This window comes from Phalacrocorax carbo, chromosome 10, assembly GCF_963921805.1.
Source record: "Phalacrocorax carbo chromosome 10, bPhaCar2.1, whole genome shotgun sequence".
In the NCBI taxonomy this organism is placed as follows: Eukaryota; Metazoa; Chordata; class Aves; order Suliformes; family Phalacrocoracidae; genus Phalacrocorax; species Phalacrocorax carbo.
This window is the reverse complement of record NC_087522.1, coordinates 18,413,024-18,426,571: the sequence shown is the minus strand read 5'-3', so window position 1 is coordinate 18,426,571 and position 13,548 is coordinate 18,413,024. Positions and strand designations below refer to the sequence as shown.

The following is a 13,548-nucleotide window of genomic DNA, read 5'->3' as shown; positions in this document are numbered from 1 at the left end:
AAGAGGTAATAGACTCTGCTGTAAATCAGGTGCATCTTTACTCTGCTGTGGTGACAAAGATCAGAACTTGATTTATGTTCCTCTCACATAGGACTGTCACTTTCACAACTAGCTGATCGGAAGCCCTCCTCTCGGACCAGCCAGAAAACAAATAATCGTACTCTAGAGCTGTGCTCTATGTACACTGCAAGGGGGAATAACTGTGCTCACCTTCTTTGAAGCTTTCCAAGATCCATTAATCATTTTCCTGTTGCGCAGTATTGGCCCTGAAGCAGAAATCAAATCTGTTGCTCTTTCTCCTCCAACTCCCTTTTCTGTACCTTGTTTTAAAAGCTACTTAAAAGAAAATGAATGAATATTTAGCTTCCTCCTTCTGTAGTAATGGAGAGAAAATGGGTGACAGGTAGCTTGAAACTTGAAGGATCGTCTTATTCTTCAGGCTGAAGGAGGCCAGGACTGCTAGGATTAAGTTGGGTATACAGAAGTAACCCCAGCCCAGGTTTTAGCTACCTCTCCCCGAGAAGTAAGAATTCAAAGAGGTAAATGCACACTAGCAGCCCAAACAGGAGCTCCTTTATCTCCCCTCACACAAAATTCTTCCAAGTCTCTCAACAGTTCTGTACGGATGGCTTATTTTGGATCTAAAAAATTTTCTTATAGGAAGATGAAACATCTCTAAAGCTTTTGCCATTACTGTTTAGTTGGAGAAGTGCCTGATTTAGCTCCATGTGCACAGCAATGGCTAAAGGGGAATGGCCAAACCACTGGACAGGATTTTAGTTGAATAGCGAGCGTGTGGGGAGAATCTATAAATACATACATATAGGCAAATAAACCGTTTATGGATCATTCTTCAGTCAATAAACTAGTGAAATTGCCAAAACCAAAATCACTCTCAACAATCTCTTTTCTCAAGAGAGCGTCTACTGTAGCCACATTGCAGAAGGGGAAAGGCAAGATCAGCAAATGGCTGTCTGGCTTGACAAAAGCAGATACTAAACAATTACTCAGTAAGCGGGTTTAAAAATGCTAGTGCAGAACCCGTTGTAATTATCTACTACCACTGAACCAGGAACCCTGAAGAGCAGCAACCACATGATAAAACCAAGCACATTTATTCCTTAAATGACTGACATCTGTTTTCTAATCAAAAAGGTGATGAAAAAAGCATCTTGTAAGCATTAGGTCTGCACATGAATGCTGATATTAACAATAAAAAGATGCAGGGTGTACCTAAGTGAGCACTCAAAAGGAAGTGCACTTTTATTAAGTTATACCTACTTTAATAATAAGATTAGGTTTTATTTTTTCCTTTTCTATTCATCTGTTCAAAAAGGGGTAAATTTTATGTTCTTTCTCAAGGTAAACAGACACATTCACTTCAGTGTACAAGGACACTACTCACAGAAAGGTCTATTTTCATCTAAGTGCTCAATAAAGCTGTCACACACCAGTGGCTGTGCTTTCACATTCTTGCACACACTCTAAAAAGGAAAGCAACTTAGAAACCAAATGGTTCTGCCTCAATAAAATCAGACGAGGATATTCAGTGCTTTTCTAGGGAAGTCTAGCCAAGAATATTAACTGGTTGAAAAAGTAAAAAACCCACTGTATCCTCAGTTTAAATAAATCAAATAAAAGGCATCTCCTATTTGCAAGAGAACATAGGCAAATCACCTACTGAAGTGTTTACTGTACAGCAGGTATAATCAGTAAAATTTTATGTATGTGTTCAAGTATCCTCACCAAAAAGTGACCTTTAAGCAGCACAGGTAACAGATTTTGCACGTATGAGTTCCTAGAGTAGCTAAACCTCCCTCTCACTACCTAAAGATTCATCCCAAGCGATAAGAAAGGAAAGGCACTCCAGATGGCAAGGCTCAAGCTCTTCAGCACAGGAACCACATCGTCCCTCAAGACTTACACTGTGAGCACACAACAAATAGCCTCAGCTGTGCCTTCAGCGCTATTCTCTCTCATGTAAGCTCAAATTGTAAAGAGGTGTGTCCAAACACTTGTTTCAAGAGAAAGTAGTTAGAAACTGCAACTATAGATAATACAAAGGCATTTATTCACTGGTTATCAAATCTGTGCAGCTCCAAGAATGGATTAGCCTTTTTGATACCCTCCTGCCCCCCAAAGTCATTCATTCTGCTTAAGCAAAGGAAGAACAGTCTGGTCCCAACTCTCATCCCAACGCAGCTGCTCGGATGCACGAAGGTTTTTCCTGAAGTTGTGAAGTTTGCCTTCCAGTGCAGGAAATCCCAGGAAAAGCATCTGTAGGTTAAAAAGGAAAAACACAGAAAAATACCATCGCATTACATTTTAGGCTCATTCCAGCCTCCCCAGCGTTAACCCTCAACTACAGTACTGCCATAGGAGAGCACTCTCTGGTCTGGCCCTATTAATAGTGAGCAATGACAACATTTAAAGTGTTCTGGCCAGCTTCAGATTCATAAACAAATAAGAAGTGAGGCCAATAACATTCACCAAGCAAAGCAGTATCTTCTGAGAATGCAAAATACACAGATGATAGGCAGATGCAAACAGGTGGCTCACGTGGTGGCACCTTTGCAGTTACAGCTAGTGGGAAAGAAAAATCAGTCAAGCCTTTACCTTTAGTTGTTCTGCAAGCTCATTTGAGTCCCTGAATATCAGACCATTTTCATTGTGTTTCACAAGTTCATGTAAACTGTGAACAAAAGTCATAAAAGAAAATGTGAGACAAGAAGCAGCAAGTGGGATATATACATTTAAGAAGTTGCACAGTGACATCCAAAGAGACCAGGCTAGGGTATCTGTAACAGTATGATCTAGATGGATGTCTAGATATGAGCTTCATACCTGACAAAATGGAATAAAGAAGGCACTTTTAAAGGTTTAAAGAGTGTTTCTCCCTTCTATGTCAGGCTATCTAAATCTACCACTACAGTACAAAAGGGGCCTCACTGGATATACATTCAAAATCAGGGCAATAACCTACAAAGAAAATCTGTCAATGGTCCAGTTCATGAGACCTTCACAAAAGACTGTATTTAGAAGAGCTACTGTTTCCCCAAAGGACTGTAAACTGTAAGGCTGGCTCTGCATACACTCAGCCCTTCACAGAACACGGACACCTCTATGCAGAAGGAAGCTTTTTTCACATGAAGTATACGGAAACAAAGGATTACAGGGTAGGTTTTTAAGGCAATTGGTTGCATTAAATGTTCCCAACTCTGTAGAAACTAGTGTTAATTTTTTAACTGAACTTAAATAAAACAAACTTGATTTCTAATTTATCTTATTAAAAATAGTTACTATGGCATAGTACTGGAATCTCATTTTATATATGCAGAAGCTGCAGAACTCTTGTTCTATAAGATTACTGTTTTATACGATCCACTTAAACTATCAGAATAAGCAAGTTCTTACCACTCAAAATATATTGCACACACAGGTAAACAACAGCCGAACATATCTACCACTTTCATGGGTAAATCCAAACCACTCGATGATTTATGGAGACACACTCCCAGATCTGCTGATCCTGAAAAGCAAACAAAGCAGACAAGCATTTGAATTCTCTGAAAGCAGATGATCTAGCCTCACTGTAAACTTTTCTCTTTATGTACTACTTTGGGTGATGCAAGCTAAACATGAGCTACCTTCAACACCCTCCAGACTGACTCAATTTCAAGCACTCAGGGCAGGGAGAAAAAGAAGTGTGATCTATTTTGTTAGTGAAGTTAGTCAGGCTTTAGAAACATACCAGGCAAGTGCATATTAAATTGGAGGAAATATTAAAATTTCATGTATCTTAAAACAGCCTTTTTGCCTCTTAATCTGCTAAGAATGGGTACGTGCACAGCAAAACTCCATCACAATCCAGACAGCATATGCTGTGTGGCTCACTAGCGACCTCTTCCAGTTCAAGTGATTTCAAAATAGAGAAATTGATTTTATAGACATTATATTCATTAGGTGAAAAGTACCAAATAAACACAGCGTTTTACAGCCATATAAATCGGCAGGCCCTAACCCTGCAGAATACAGATCAAGTTGAATATGTATTTTACTACATTATTGAACTTACTCACACTTTATGCTAGTACATTGAACATGCCGAGGGAACAGACAAGTTAATTTAGAATTTCAGCTGCTTCTGGTTGCTCAGCCAAAAAATGTATTACTTCATTTACTGAAGTGACCCTGAAAGTAAACTGGAATATGCACAGGCACACGGTATTTCAGCATAGTTAGAAGAAACGAAGAGTAGAAAGAAAAGGCTAAAACAGCAATGCAGGTACTACGCCTAATTCTCAGGAAAACAGTTAAAAACTGTAGTCAGAGAAATTTAGCAGTTTTGCTGGCATGAGTCAAAACAACAAACAGTATACAAGTACACCATCGTTAATTAGCTTGCTATATTCTATCAGCTTCTGTGCAAAATCTGTATCGGTTCTCCACAAATTTGCTAAGTTGCTTTTCACAGTCTCAAGCCTACTTCATAATCCATTATGTACCAAGCAAAAGAGGGTAATCCTCAGCTTCAAGCCACGGTGTACAGATCTGGATATATTTAAAGTGCAGTTTACTTATCAGTCTGTTGTAGTAGTCTTTTAGAGGTCCTTTGCCTGTTCAAAACAGGAGAAAAAATATAAGTTTTTTTAATCAAGGTGACAGAAAATAGCACGGTCTGTGCACCTTACTGTATAGCTGAAACCCCTGTTGCATCAGGTACGTCAAAAAAGACACCACTCGCTCAAAGGCATGTAAAAGACTAATTCCCCTTGAAAGCAACATGAACCTAGACTTCTTGCTTACTCAGTATTTAGAGGAGCCTGCCATCAGTATGCCCCAGTCTTGACCTGCATTTTGCCTCCAGCCATAAGATAACCAAATAACTAATGACAAATTTCATCAGCACAATTAACCCTTCAAAATCACACCAAATTTTAGTTTCCTCTTAATGAGAAAGTTAACCAAACAGCAGTCACTCTGCCTGCAAAACGTTTTGGCAAAACCTTGTTTGATACGAAGGTTCTCTTTTAGAGCACTAAACACCCTTCTGCTTAGCACTCTAAACATCAGATTTTAAGTTTCTTTTGCAGCATCATCTCAATGTTGAGCTTAAATCTTTTGAACATGGAGTAATGCACAGCTGTACTAGACAGGCAGGCTGAGAGCTTCTCCTCTTTAAAGATGTGTCATGATTACAGGGCTGTAACAATCCAACTATAAATCATTACTCTCGTAGCCCGACTGTCTTCACCATCAACAGACGAGTCAGCATAGAACAAAAGTGATTAGCACTGAAAGAATTATAACTATTGAATAAACTATTACCTGTTATCACACATACTAAAGACGGAAGCTTGACTCCCTCACTGATAAACCGCTCATAATCTGGAGAGGATAAATAACTGTTAGAGTTGACAAATATACAGATGCCTGGTTTAAGAATGGTCACAGTGTATTAATTGGCTTGCTACTTCAAGTAATTTCTCTATAAGCATATACCTAGTAAATTTATCAATATTAGAATTGTCAAACTTCTGTAGAAATAAATTATGGTCTGTTTAAAACACACTACTTATAAAGCATTTGTTCTACTACACCGTATTGTCTGTTTCACTACACGCATTTAGGAACTGCAGCTGCAAAGTCTACAAAATAAGCCAATGCATATTCCCTTCTTTCCTGTTATCAGATGCCTATGGAGAGTACACATAATAGCTTAGAAAATAAAATTGCAATTTACAAGCTAGTTAGAAATATAATTCTCCCTGACAACTACTCAGATTGAATCCAGATGTTGCAATTCTGTATTTCAACTACTACTCTTAAACCACTAATTAATCAAATACACCTGCATTTTCACTTGAATGTGGAGGCATCGATCTTTAGAGAAGCCCTTCACAACTGCCCAGAAAACGACGATTCCCCTTTGAATGGGTGAGATTAATTCCTTCATACCTACCTTCTAAAGCTTTTAAAAGGACTGAAAAGTCTTCATCCTCTGAAAGAGAGGGCATTATTAGTGATATTCCATTTCTATCATTTATAATTAATTACTGTCTTTAAGTAACAACAGTCAAGATTTTCCTCACCTTCACCTACATGATTTAAGTATGGAATGTGCTTTTCCTATTAAAAAATCTGCTGTAACTGGTTTTATAAATAGAAGTCTACAACCATATACAATCCTTACTGGCTCCCATTGTTGGCAGTATAGTAGACAAACAGGCCACAAATATTGCACATCTTCAAAACTATCAAGTTAAAAATTTCTGGTTTCTAAAGCTAGTAAACTAAGTGTAGACATTGCCCTGTTAATTCAAAGGTATAGAGAATTCTGCCCATGGTTACCAGAAACGGATTAGTTTCCACTCTCTGCTCCCTTTTTCATACAGAGGAAAAAAAAAGTAAGAAAAAATGCGTAGTACACTTTATCAGAAATAAAAGAGTACATATTTTAGTTTATTAAGCCATTTTACACCACCATGCAAGATAATATCTCCAGAATGAAAGTTAAAGCCAGAAGTAGGAAATCTCTTTTAATCATTCTTGAAGCTGAGCTTCTAGAGTGTAGCTCCTTAACTAAAAACTAACTTCACTTTTAAATCATTCATTTTTAGACACGGAGGGACATTATACAAGTTGTCTTCAAATTCTTCCAGCCAAATGAAGGAAAAAAAAGTAATTTTGCCACTGACGATGTCACCATACCTCTATAAAGTGTCTAGTACGGGGAAGTACAAACAGCCACCTTTCGTGAAACAGTGGTTAAATATTAACAAGAAAAAAAAAAACCCAAAACAGCTATTTGTTTCCAAACCTGTCCAACTTGTGCTGCTGATTAGAAGAGCTGGTCGTCCTTTAGTTTTTATCACATGTCCACTCTTTTCATCCCTTTCTGTAAAGGCAGACATCTCAGCATTCGAAGTTACAGACTCTGTACTACAGAAACAGAATTTTCTGGGTATGGACTACACAAACACAGCCAATAAACACCAATGGAAATCCTACGCTTAACCAGCATGGATTTCCAAACAGTTTGTTTCAGATTTGCTGCTCCACTTCTCTGGAAACACAGTCGTTACAGTACTGAGCTGCAGGGAGATACCTGATCATGAGAGAGACCATTCTTCATCTTTCCTATTGCTATCAAGAGCCTAGCAACACTATTGCTATAGGCACGATTCCATCTTCTAACAAAGTATTTTCTTTAACAAGTGGAGAAAACTGTCAGCCTCTCTTTCCAGCTCTGTCCCAAGCATATAGTAGAGCATGGAGGCCAACAGTATTCTTACGCTACTAAACACAGAACCTATACATTCTGTGGTGGGCACTTCCAAAAAGAAACTGCTATACACTGCAGCTTTCGCTTCTTTTTCTAGCATTAGCCTGGTAAAGTAACACCCTATTGAATCTACTGCAGGAAATAATCTGCATATAGCCAGAGAGGAATATCTAACACTTAGACCAAGACCTTGCAAGCTCTCCACACTGAAAAGAAGGGATACGATAAATGAAGCATCCAATCACTGTCATCTAGTTCAGAGGGAACTAGACAACTGCTGCTGAGTTTCACCTCGAGATATTCTATTACAGATTCCCTCAGTACTTTAAAAATAAAATATTTCTATTATTTCACACACTGAGCATTACATTATCACAGTTTGGTGATTTCAATTACTCTGTCCCCTCCTAGTGAAAATTAAGCTTACTTGCACAGCATCCACTGCTGCCAAGAGCACGCAGAGACCACTCTGCCTGCTGATGTTCAGTAACTTGTCACCCCATGCAAAAGTATTTCTGGTAACTCAGTGCAAGAACTTTATGTCATTCAGGTAAGGACTGTAACTGCATGCTTTCTTTACACATACCATGGCTTAAATGGCTCATAGTCTTTGGCAAGTTTCACGTACAACTGATGTTGAAGTTCTAATGGTGTTTCCTTAAAGTAAGAAGCTGGCTTGTCATACAGCGTTACTGCCCTGTAAGGAAATATATTCACAAATTAAATAAAATACAGATGAAACAAAATGCATACAGTACACTGACAGGCTACAACAGCGCAACACAGAAAGTAATTAAGTGAATTAATACAGCAAAATAATGACTTTTTTGACACTTACAACCTTCTGTATTCCTGAAATCTTCTGGAATACACCAAGATGGACATACTAATCCTGTAAGGAAGGGCTCCTTCCTTGTGTGCACATTCAAGGGGTGTAATGCAACCATGAAGACTGTAGACACCATTGTGCTGATTTTTAAAGTTACTTCATAACCATCTCTGAGCAACTTTGATCTTAAAGCCCTCTAACTGCAAAGGAAAAATCTGCATGGCCAGCTAGTTGTTAATAAAGGCAGTGATGTCTGCCTCACTCCAATTCTACAGGCAGCTTGGCAGCAAACTTCCGTAACACCTGGACTGCCACCTTGTAGTCAATGAGATGTTAATTATGAAGGGTTTTGAAGATTCTTGAATGCCCACACTCCGCTAGCTCATTACAAAACTGAACACACTTCAGTGGTAATGAAAGGGCTCAGATAAGTTGCTTTTCTAAGATTCCTCTGAATCCAGAATCATCAGGACTACGTTATTTCATTTTACTTTGCATACACGCATACAAATTTGTTAGAGGTACGTGACTTACTTTATGTTGCAATTCACCCACAGATCTTCTTTCATTGCATTAGTGACACACAAGTTATAGTCAGACAAACGCCCAAAAAGCTTTTCATACCTGACAAAAATTACATCTGAGTTAGAAACCACAGGAAGACAATCACAATAGCCAGAGAGTTACTGCCCACCATTGCCAATGCTAATTACAAGTCAAACAAGACCAAAAGAAACCCAACTGCCTCCAGTAACTGAAATTTAATTATCAATTATTGATTGACTCCTTACACTGAAGCAATTATCAGTTTATGAGAAGGGATACAGCATGACCCCTTTATCCTCTAGGGCCTAAGAACACCATGCTTGAAAGCCTTTAAAGCGTTTATCTACATGTAACCAATTAGATTCAGCAAGAAACAGGCCTTTAAAGATGAGTTGGAGTGTAAAGCAGCATTAAAGAACAAAAAAACCCCACTACATATCAAGAAATCGTGATAACAAGATCAAAGTTTGCATAATGCATAAAACCAACCTACCTTCTTCACCAGTCACCTTCCTACATGCTTAACAAAGGCGTTTTACAGAACATGCTTTCTGAAATAGGAAGCAGTTCAATGCAGCAAAATCCAGAAATCCTTCACGGAAACAGCCTTTCGCTGATTATATGCTCCCCCCTGCTTCCATTCTTCTCAATTGGTACATAATTTATAAAGAGGAGAAGAAATTACTGTACAAACCATTTTGCAATTTGTACTAGCGGGTGATTTTTTCCATGACTCAGACTCATGATAGTATATCCATAGTTGTGCCAGTCAATTATCAGTTTGCTTCTCCAGAAAAGGCACGCCACCCAGGCAACAGCTATACTAGGCAAGCCTGGAGGATTCTGTTTAACAAATAAAACAAGTAAAAATACTGTAAGACTGCGGTCAAGTGACAAACACTAAGTAACCACCAGAAAAATTAAATCAAATGAGAGAAGTTACATCCACTTTAAAGGAACTTAAAGAACAGAGACAATTTTGTATTCACCAACTATAGAGCTGCCAGTTTCTCCTATGAAGACTGGGAGGAACTTCAAATTTCACCATTGGATCAAGATCGACATTCCCCTCCAATAAGCACACAAACATTTCTGTTAAGATTTATTCTTTACTACTATCCATGCCATTGAAGTTAGAAAGCTCAGCAATTAACAGGAAGAACAAACGTTGAGCTGTTAACAGAAAAATCAAAGTTTAGAGCCAAAAAAATTGTTTGATCCAGGTTTACACCATTGATTAGTCCAGTTTTAGCTCTTAAAAAAATTAGAGGAATGCCTGAGACTCCTAAAAATGCCCTGTAATGTAGTATAATTCGTTTTATTAAAATTAGTCCCAACACAAAACATACCTGAAGAAGAATATAGGATGGCTGATCTATCGTCAGCATTGCGTACAGTAACTGTACTGCCTGCACAAGGACTTTTATGGCATACTGGAAAAGCTTCGGACCAACTGCAAAATAAGAGAAAACCTGGGAAGAATATTGCAGCTCTCCAGAGCGCGCACCTTGTACAGAACCAGCGCCTCTGCAGAAAATTTTAAAATAACCGTACGCTGTGAAAATTTAAACCTGTTTTTAGACAAACATCTCACAATCCCTAGAAATTCCCGTTCTGTGTTTTGTGTAGAAGGAAACTGGCGTAGGTATGGATGAGGGTACGCACAGGGGTAAAAAACCCCAAATTTTTAAACGTCGCTCTCTCAGCCCGCATCAGAACTAGGCTAATGTGCCCCAGCGCAACAGAAACAAGGCTTTAGAGGAGGCCGGGAGGGACCCAGGACGTGCAGCCCCGGCCTGCGGCCAGGCCGCGCCAGAGCCAGCCCACGCACCCGGGCCCGAACCCCGAACTCCGCTCCAGGCTGTTTCCTTTTTCCCCCGTTAACTCTCCTTTAGCCCCTTCCCCCGTTCCCCCCGGCCCCGAAGGGGAGCGCCCGCCGCGGCCGCGCCCCGTCCCGCACCCACCTCGCAGCGCCCGCAGCTCCGCCACGGGCACCAGCCGGATGGCCCCGCTCCGCAGCACCTCGCCGTGCGGCCTGCTCTCTGCCAGAGGGGAGAGCCCCGTCAGCGGAGCGGCCCCCGCGCACCGCCCCGGCCCCCCCCGTGCCCGACCCCAGCCTCGCTCCAGCCGGGCCCCTCGGGCGCCGCCCCCCGTGGAAGCGGGGAAGAGTCCGCCGCCGCTCGCCCTCACTCACGGAGGTAGCCCAGCAGCGCGACGCCGCGTCCGTGCCGGGCCAGCGAGAGGGCGTGGTACTGCATCCGCGGGCTGCGGCCCAGGTCGCCCAGCACCGCCACGCACACCCGCCCCGCGCCTCCCGCCGCCACCCGCCGCCGCCGCCAGAGCAGCGCCGCCAGCATTACCGCGCCCGCCGCCGCCATCAGCCCCAGCGCCGCCATCTTGCGGGGCCGGCGGCGGGAAGAGCGGGAGGGCGCACCCTGGCGGCGCTCCGGTCTGAGAGGAGCGGACGAGCTAAGGATGTGCGGGTTAGCTGAGAGAACAGAGAGGCGGACTGAGAACTGGCGGAATGGCAGAGCTCAGAGGGTCGTGATAGAAGGCACAGGGTCTGGTTGGAGGCCCGTAACTAGCGGTGTTCCCCAGGGGTCTGTGCTGAGTCCAGTTCTGTTCAATATATTCATCAATGACCTGGACGAAGGGACAGAGTGTAACCTCAGCAAGTTCACTGATGACACCAAGCTGGGAGGAGTGGCTGCTACACCAGAAGGCTGTGCTGCCATCCAGAGAGACCTGGGCAGGCTGGAGAGCTGGGCCCAGGGGAACCCGGTGAAATTCAACAAGAGCAAGTGCAAGGTCCTGCACCTGGGGAGGAACAACCCCAGGCACCAGCACAGGCTGGGGGCTGAACTACTGGAAAGCAGCTGTGTTGAGAAGGGCCTGGGAGTGCTGGTGGGCAGCAAGCTGACCATGAGCCAGCACCGGGCCCTTGTGGCCAAGAAGGCCAACGGTATCCTGGGGTGCATAATGAGTGTGCCCAGCAGGTCAAGGGAGGTTATCCTCCCCCTCTACTCAGCCCTAGTGAGGTTGCATCTGGAGTACTGTGTCCAGTTCTGGGCTCCCCAGTTGAAGAAGGACAGGGAACTACTGAGAGGAGTCCAGCAGAGAGCTACGAAGATGATCAGGGGACTGGAGCATCACCCTTATGAGGAAAGGCTGAGAGACCTGGGCTTGTACAGCCTGGCGAAGAGAAGACTGAGGGGGGATCTTACCAATGCTTATAAGTATCTAAAGGGTGGGTGTCAGGATGATGGGACTAGGCTCTTTTCAACAGTGCCCAATGACAGGACAAGGGGCAACGGGCACAAGTTGGAACACAGGAAGTTCTACCTCAATATGAAGAAAAAATGTCTTTACTGTGAGGGTGCCAGAGCAGTGGCACAGGCTGCCCGGAGAGGTTGTGGAGTCTCCTTCCCTGGAGACATTCAAAACCCACCTGGATGCAGTCCTGTGCCCCCTGCTGTAGGTGTGCCTGCTCAAGCAGGGGGTTTGGACAAGATGATCTCCAGAGGTCTCTTCCAACCCCTGCCATTCTGTGATTCTGTGGGAGCCAGCCTCGCCTGAGGGGAGCCGGCTGTAGGATGGGGCAGGGAGGAAGCAATAGGTTAAATCTCCTTTTAAATATGGTAGTGGCATTATCCCAAAAAATGGGTTAGTTTGCTTGGTGTGGAAAATGCCAAGCTACACACAGAGCAGAGGTGTTTTATTCAATTAATTTTTGCGCAAAGATGGGTGCTAGGTGGTAACCTACAAAGCTACCACCCCACGCTGAGAAACAAGGCATTTATAGAATCATAGAATTGTTAAGGTTGGAAAAGACCCCTAAGATCATCAAGTCCAACCACTAACCTATCACTGCCAAGTCCACCACTAAACCATACCCTCAAGCACCACACCTACCCTTCTTTTGAATACCTCCAGGGATGGAGACTCAACCACCTCCCTGGGCAGCCTGTTCCAATGTTTGATGACCCTTTCAGTGAAGAAGTTTTTCCTAATATCCAACCTAAACTTCCCCTGGCGCAGCTTGAGGCCATTTCCTCTCGTCCTTAACGCTTGTTACTAGAGAGAAAAGACCAGCCCCCGCCTCACTACAACCTCCTTTCAGGTAGCTATAGAGAGCGAGACGGTCTCCCCTCAGCCCCCTCCAGGCTAAACAACCCCAGCTCCCTCAGCCGCTCCAGTGAGGTCATAAGGTGGTTTGCCAGCACCTGCACATACATATGATTCTGTGGGTATTTCTTAAAAGAAAAAATACCCAGATTTGTAAACTGAGGCTCTTTGAGCGTTTTTAATCCTAACCCTGTTAGCCAAGTTATATGACAGAATCCAAGCCACTGAAATTACAGCTAGGAAAAACTAGAACTGACTGCATATACTGTCATTCCTCCCAAATCTTTCACTTCTGGAAAATGGACAAAACCCTAACCCTCCCAATGAGGATGATGAAGCTGTAGTGGGTGTAGAGGCTGTATTTATTTCACTTTGTATGTATTTCTGTGAGACATTTGTGAGAATCTGTCAGATGGTGATGGGAAAATGCCAGGTCCTGAGGACAGGAGAGCGTGTCCTCCCTGAGGCAAAACCCAATTCAGACATGTTCTGCCTCAACCATATGGACACAGGCCACCACTTGTTACTGAACAACAGGCTCTAAAAGTATTTCTTTCCATCTTTCCAGTTGCAAACGTCCTGTTGTAAGAACAGCCCATAACCTCAGCACAATCATAGAATCACAGAATCATTAAGGTTGGAAAAGACCTCTAGAATCAAGTCCAAACATCACCCCAACACCCCCATGCCTCCTAAACCATGTCCCCAAGTGCCACATCTACACGTTTTTTGAACACCTCCAGGGATGGTGACTCCCAACACT

At 42.7% G+C, this 13,548-nt stretch overlaps 1 protein-coding gene across 3 annotated transcripts; it reads right to left on the bottom strand.

The window, feature by feature from the left end:
- Positions 1–1,099: 1,099 nt before the first annotated feature.
- ALG1 (ALG1 chitobiosyldiphosphodolichol beta-mannosyltransferase) lies at positions 1,100–11,096 on the bottom strand. 3 transcript variants are annotated; one of them, XM_064462196.1, is made up of 13 exons: positions 11,021–11,096; positions 10,625–10,702; positions 10,010–10,113; positions 9,355–9,503; positions 8,649–8,738; positions 7,872–7,982; positions 6,821–6,942; positions 5,963–6,001; positions 5,329–5,388; positions 4,506–4,616; positions 3,415–3,529; positions 2,617–2,692; positions 1,100–2,277 (listed from the first exon to the last, which is right to left on the bottom strand). In XM_064462196.1, exons 3-13 carry the CDS (start codon positions 10,046–10,048, stop codon positions 2,143–2,145), a joined length of 1,047 nt encoding a protein of 348 aa, XP_064318266.1. In that variant the 5' UTR covers positions 10,049–10,113; positions 10,625–10,702; positions 11,021–11,096; the 3' UTR covers positions 1,100–2,142. The 3 variants fall into 3 exon arrangements, with proteins under 3 accessions (XP_064318266.1, XP_064318264.1, XP_064318265.1); XM_064462194.1 differs by having other exon boundaries at positions 10,855–11,056; XM_064462195.1 differs by lacking the exons at positions 9,355–9,503; positions 10,010–10,113; positions 10,625–10,702; positions 11,021–11,096 and adding an exon at positions 9,154–9,335.
- Between the last annotated feature and the right edge of the window lie 2,452 nt (positions 11,097–13,548).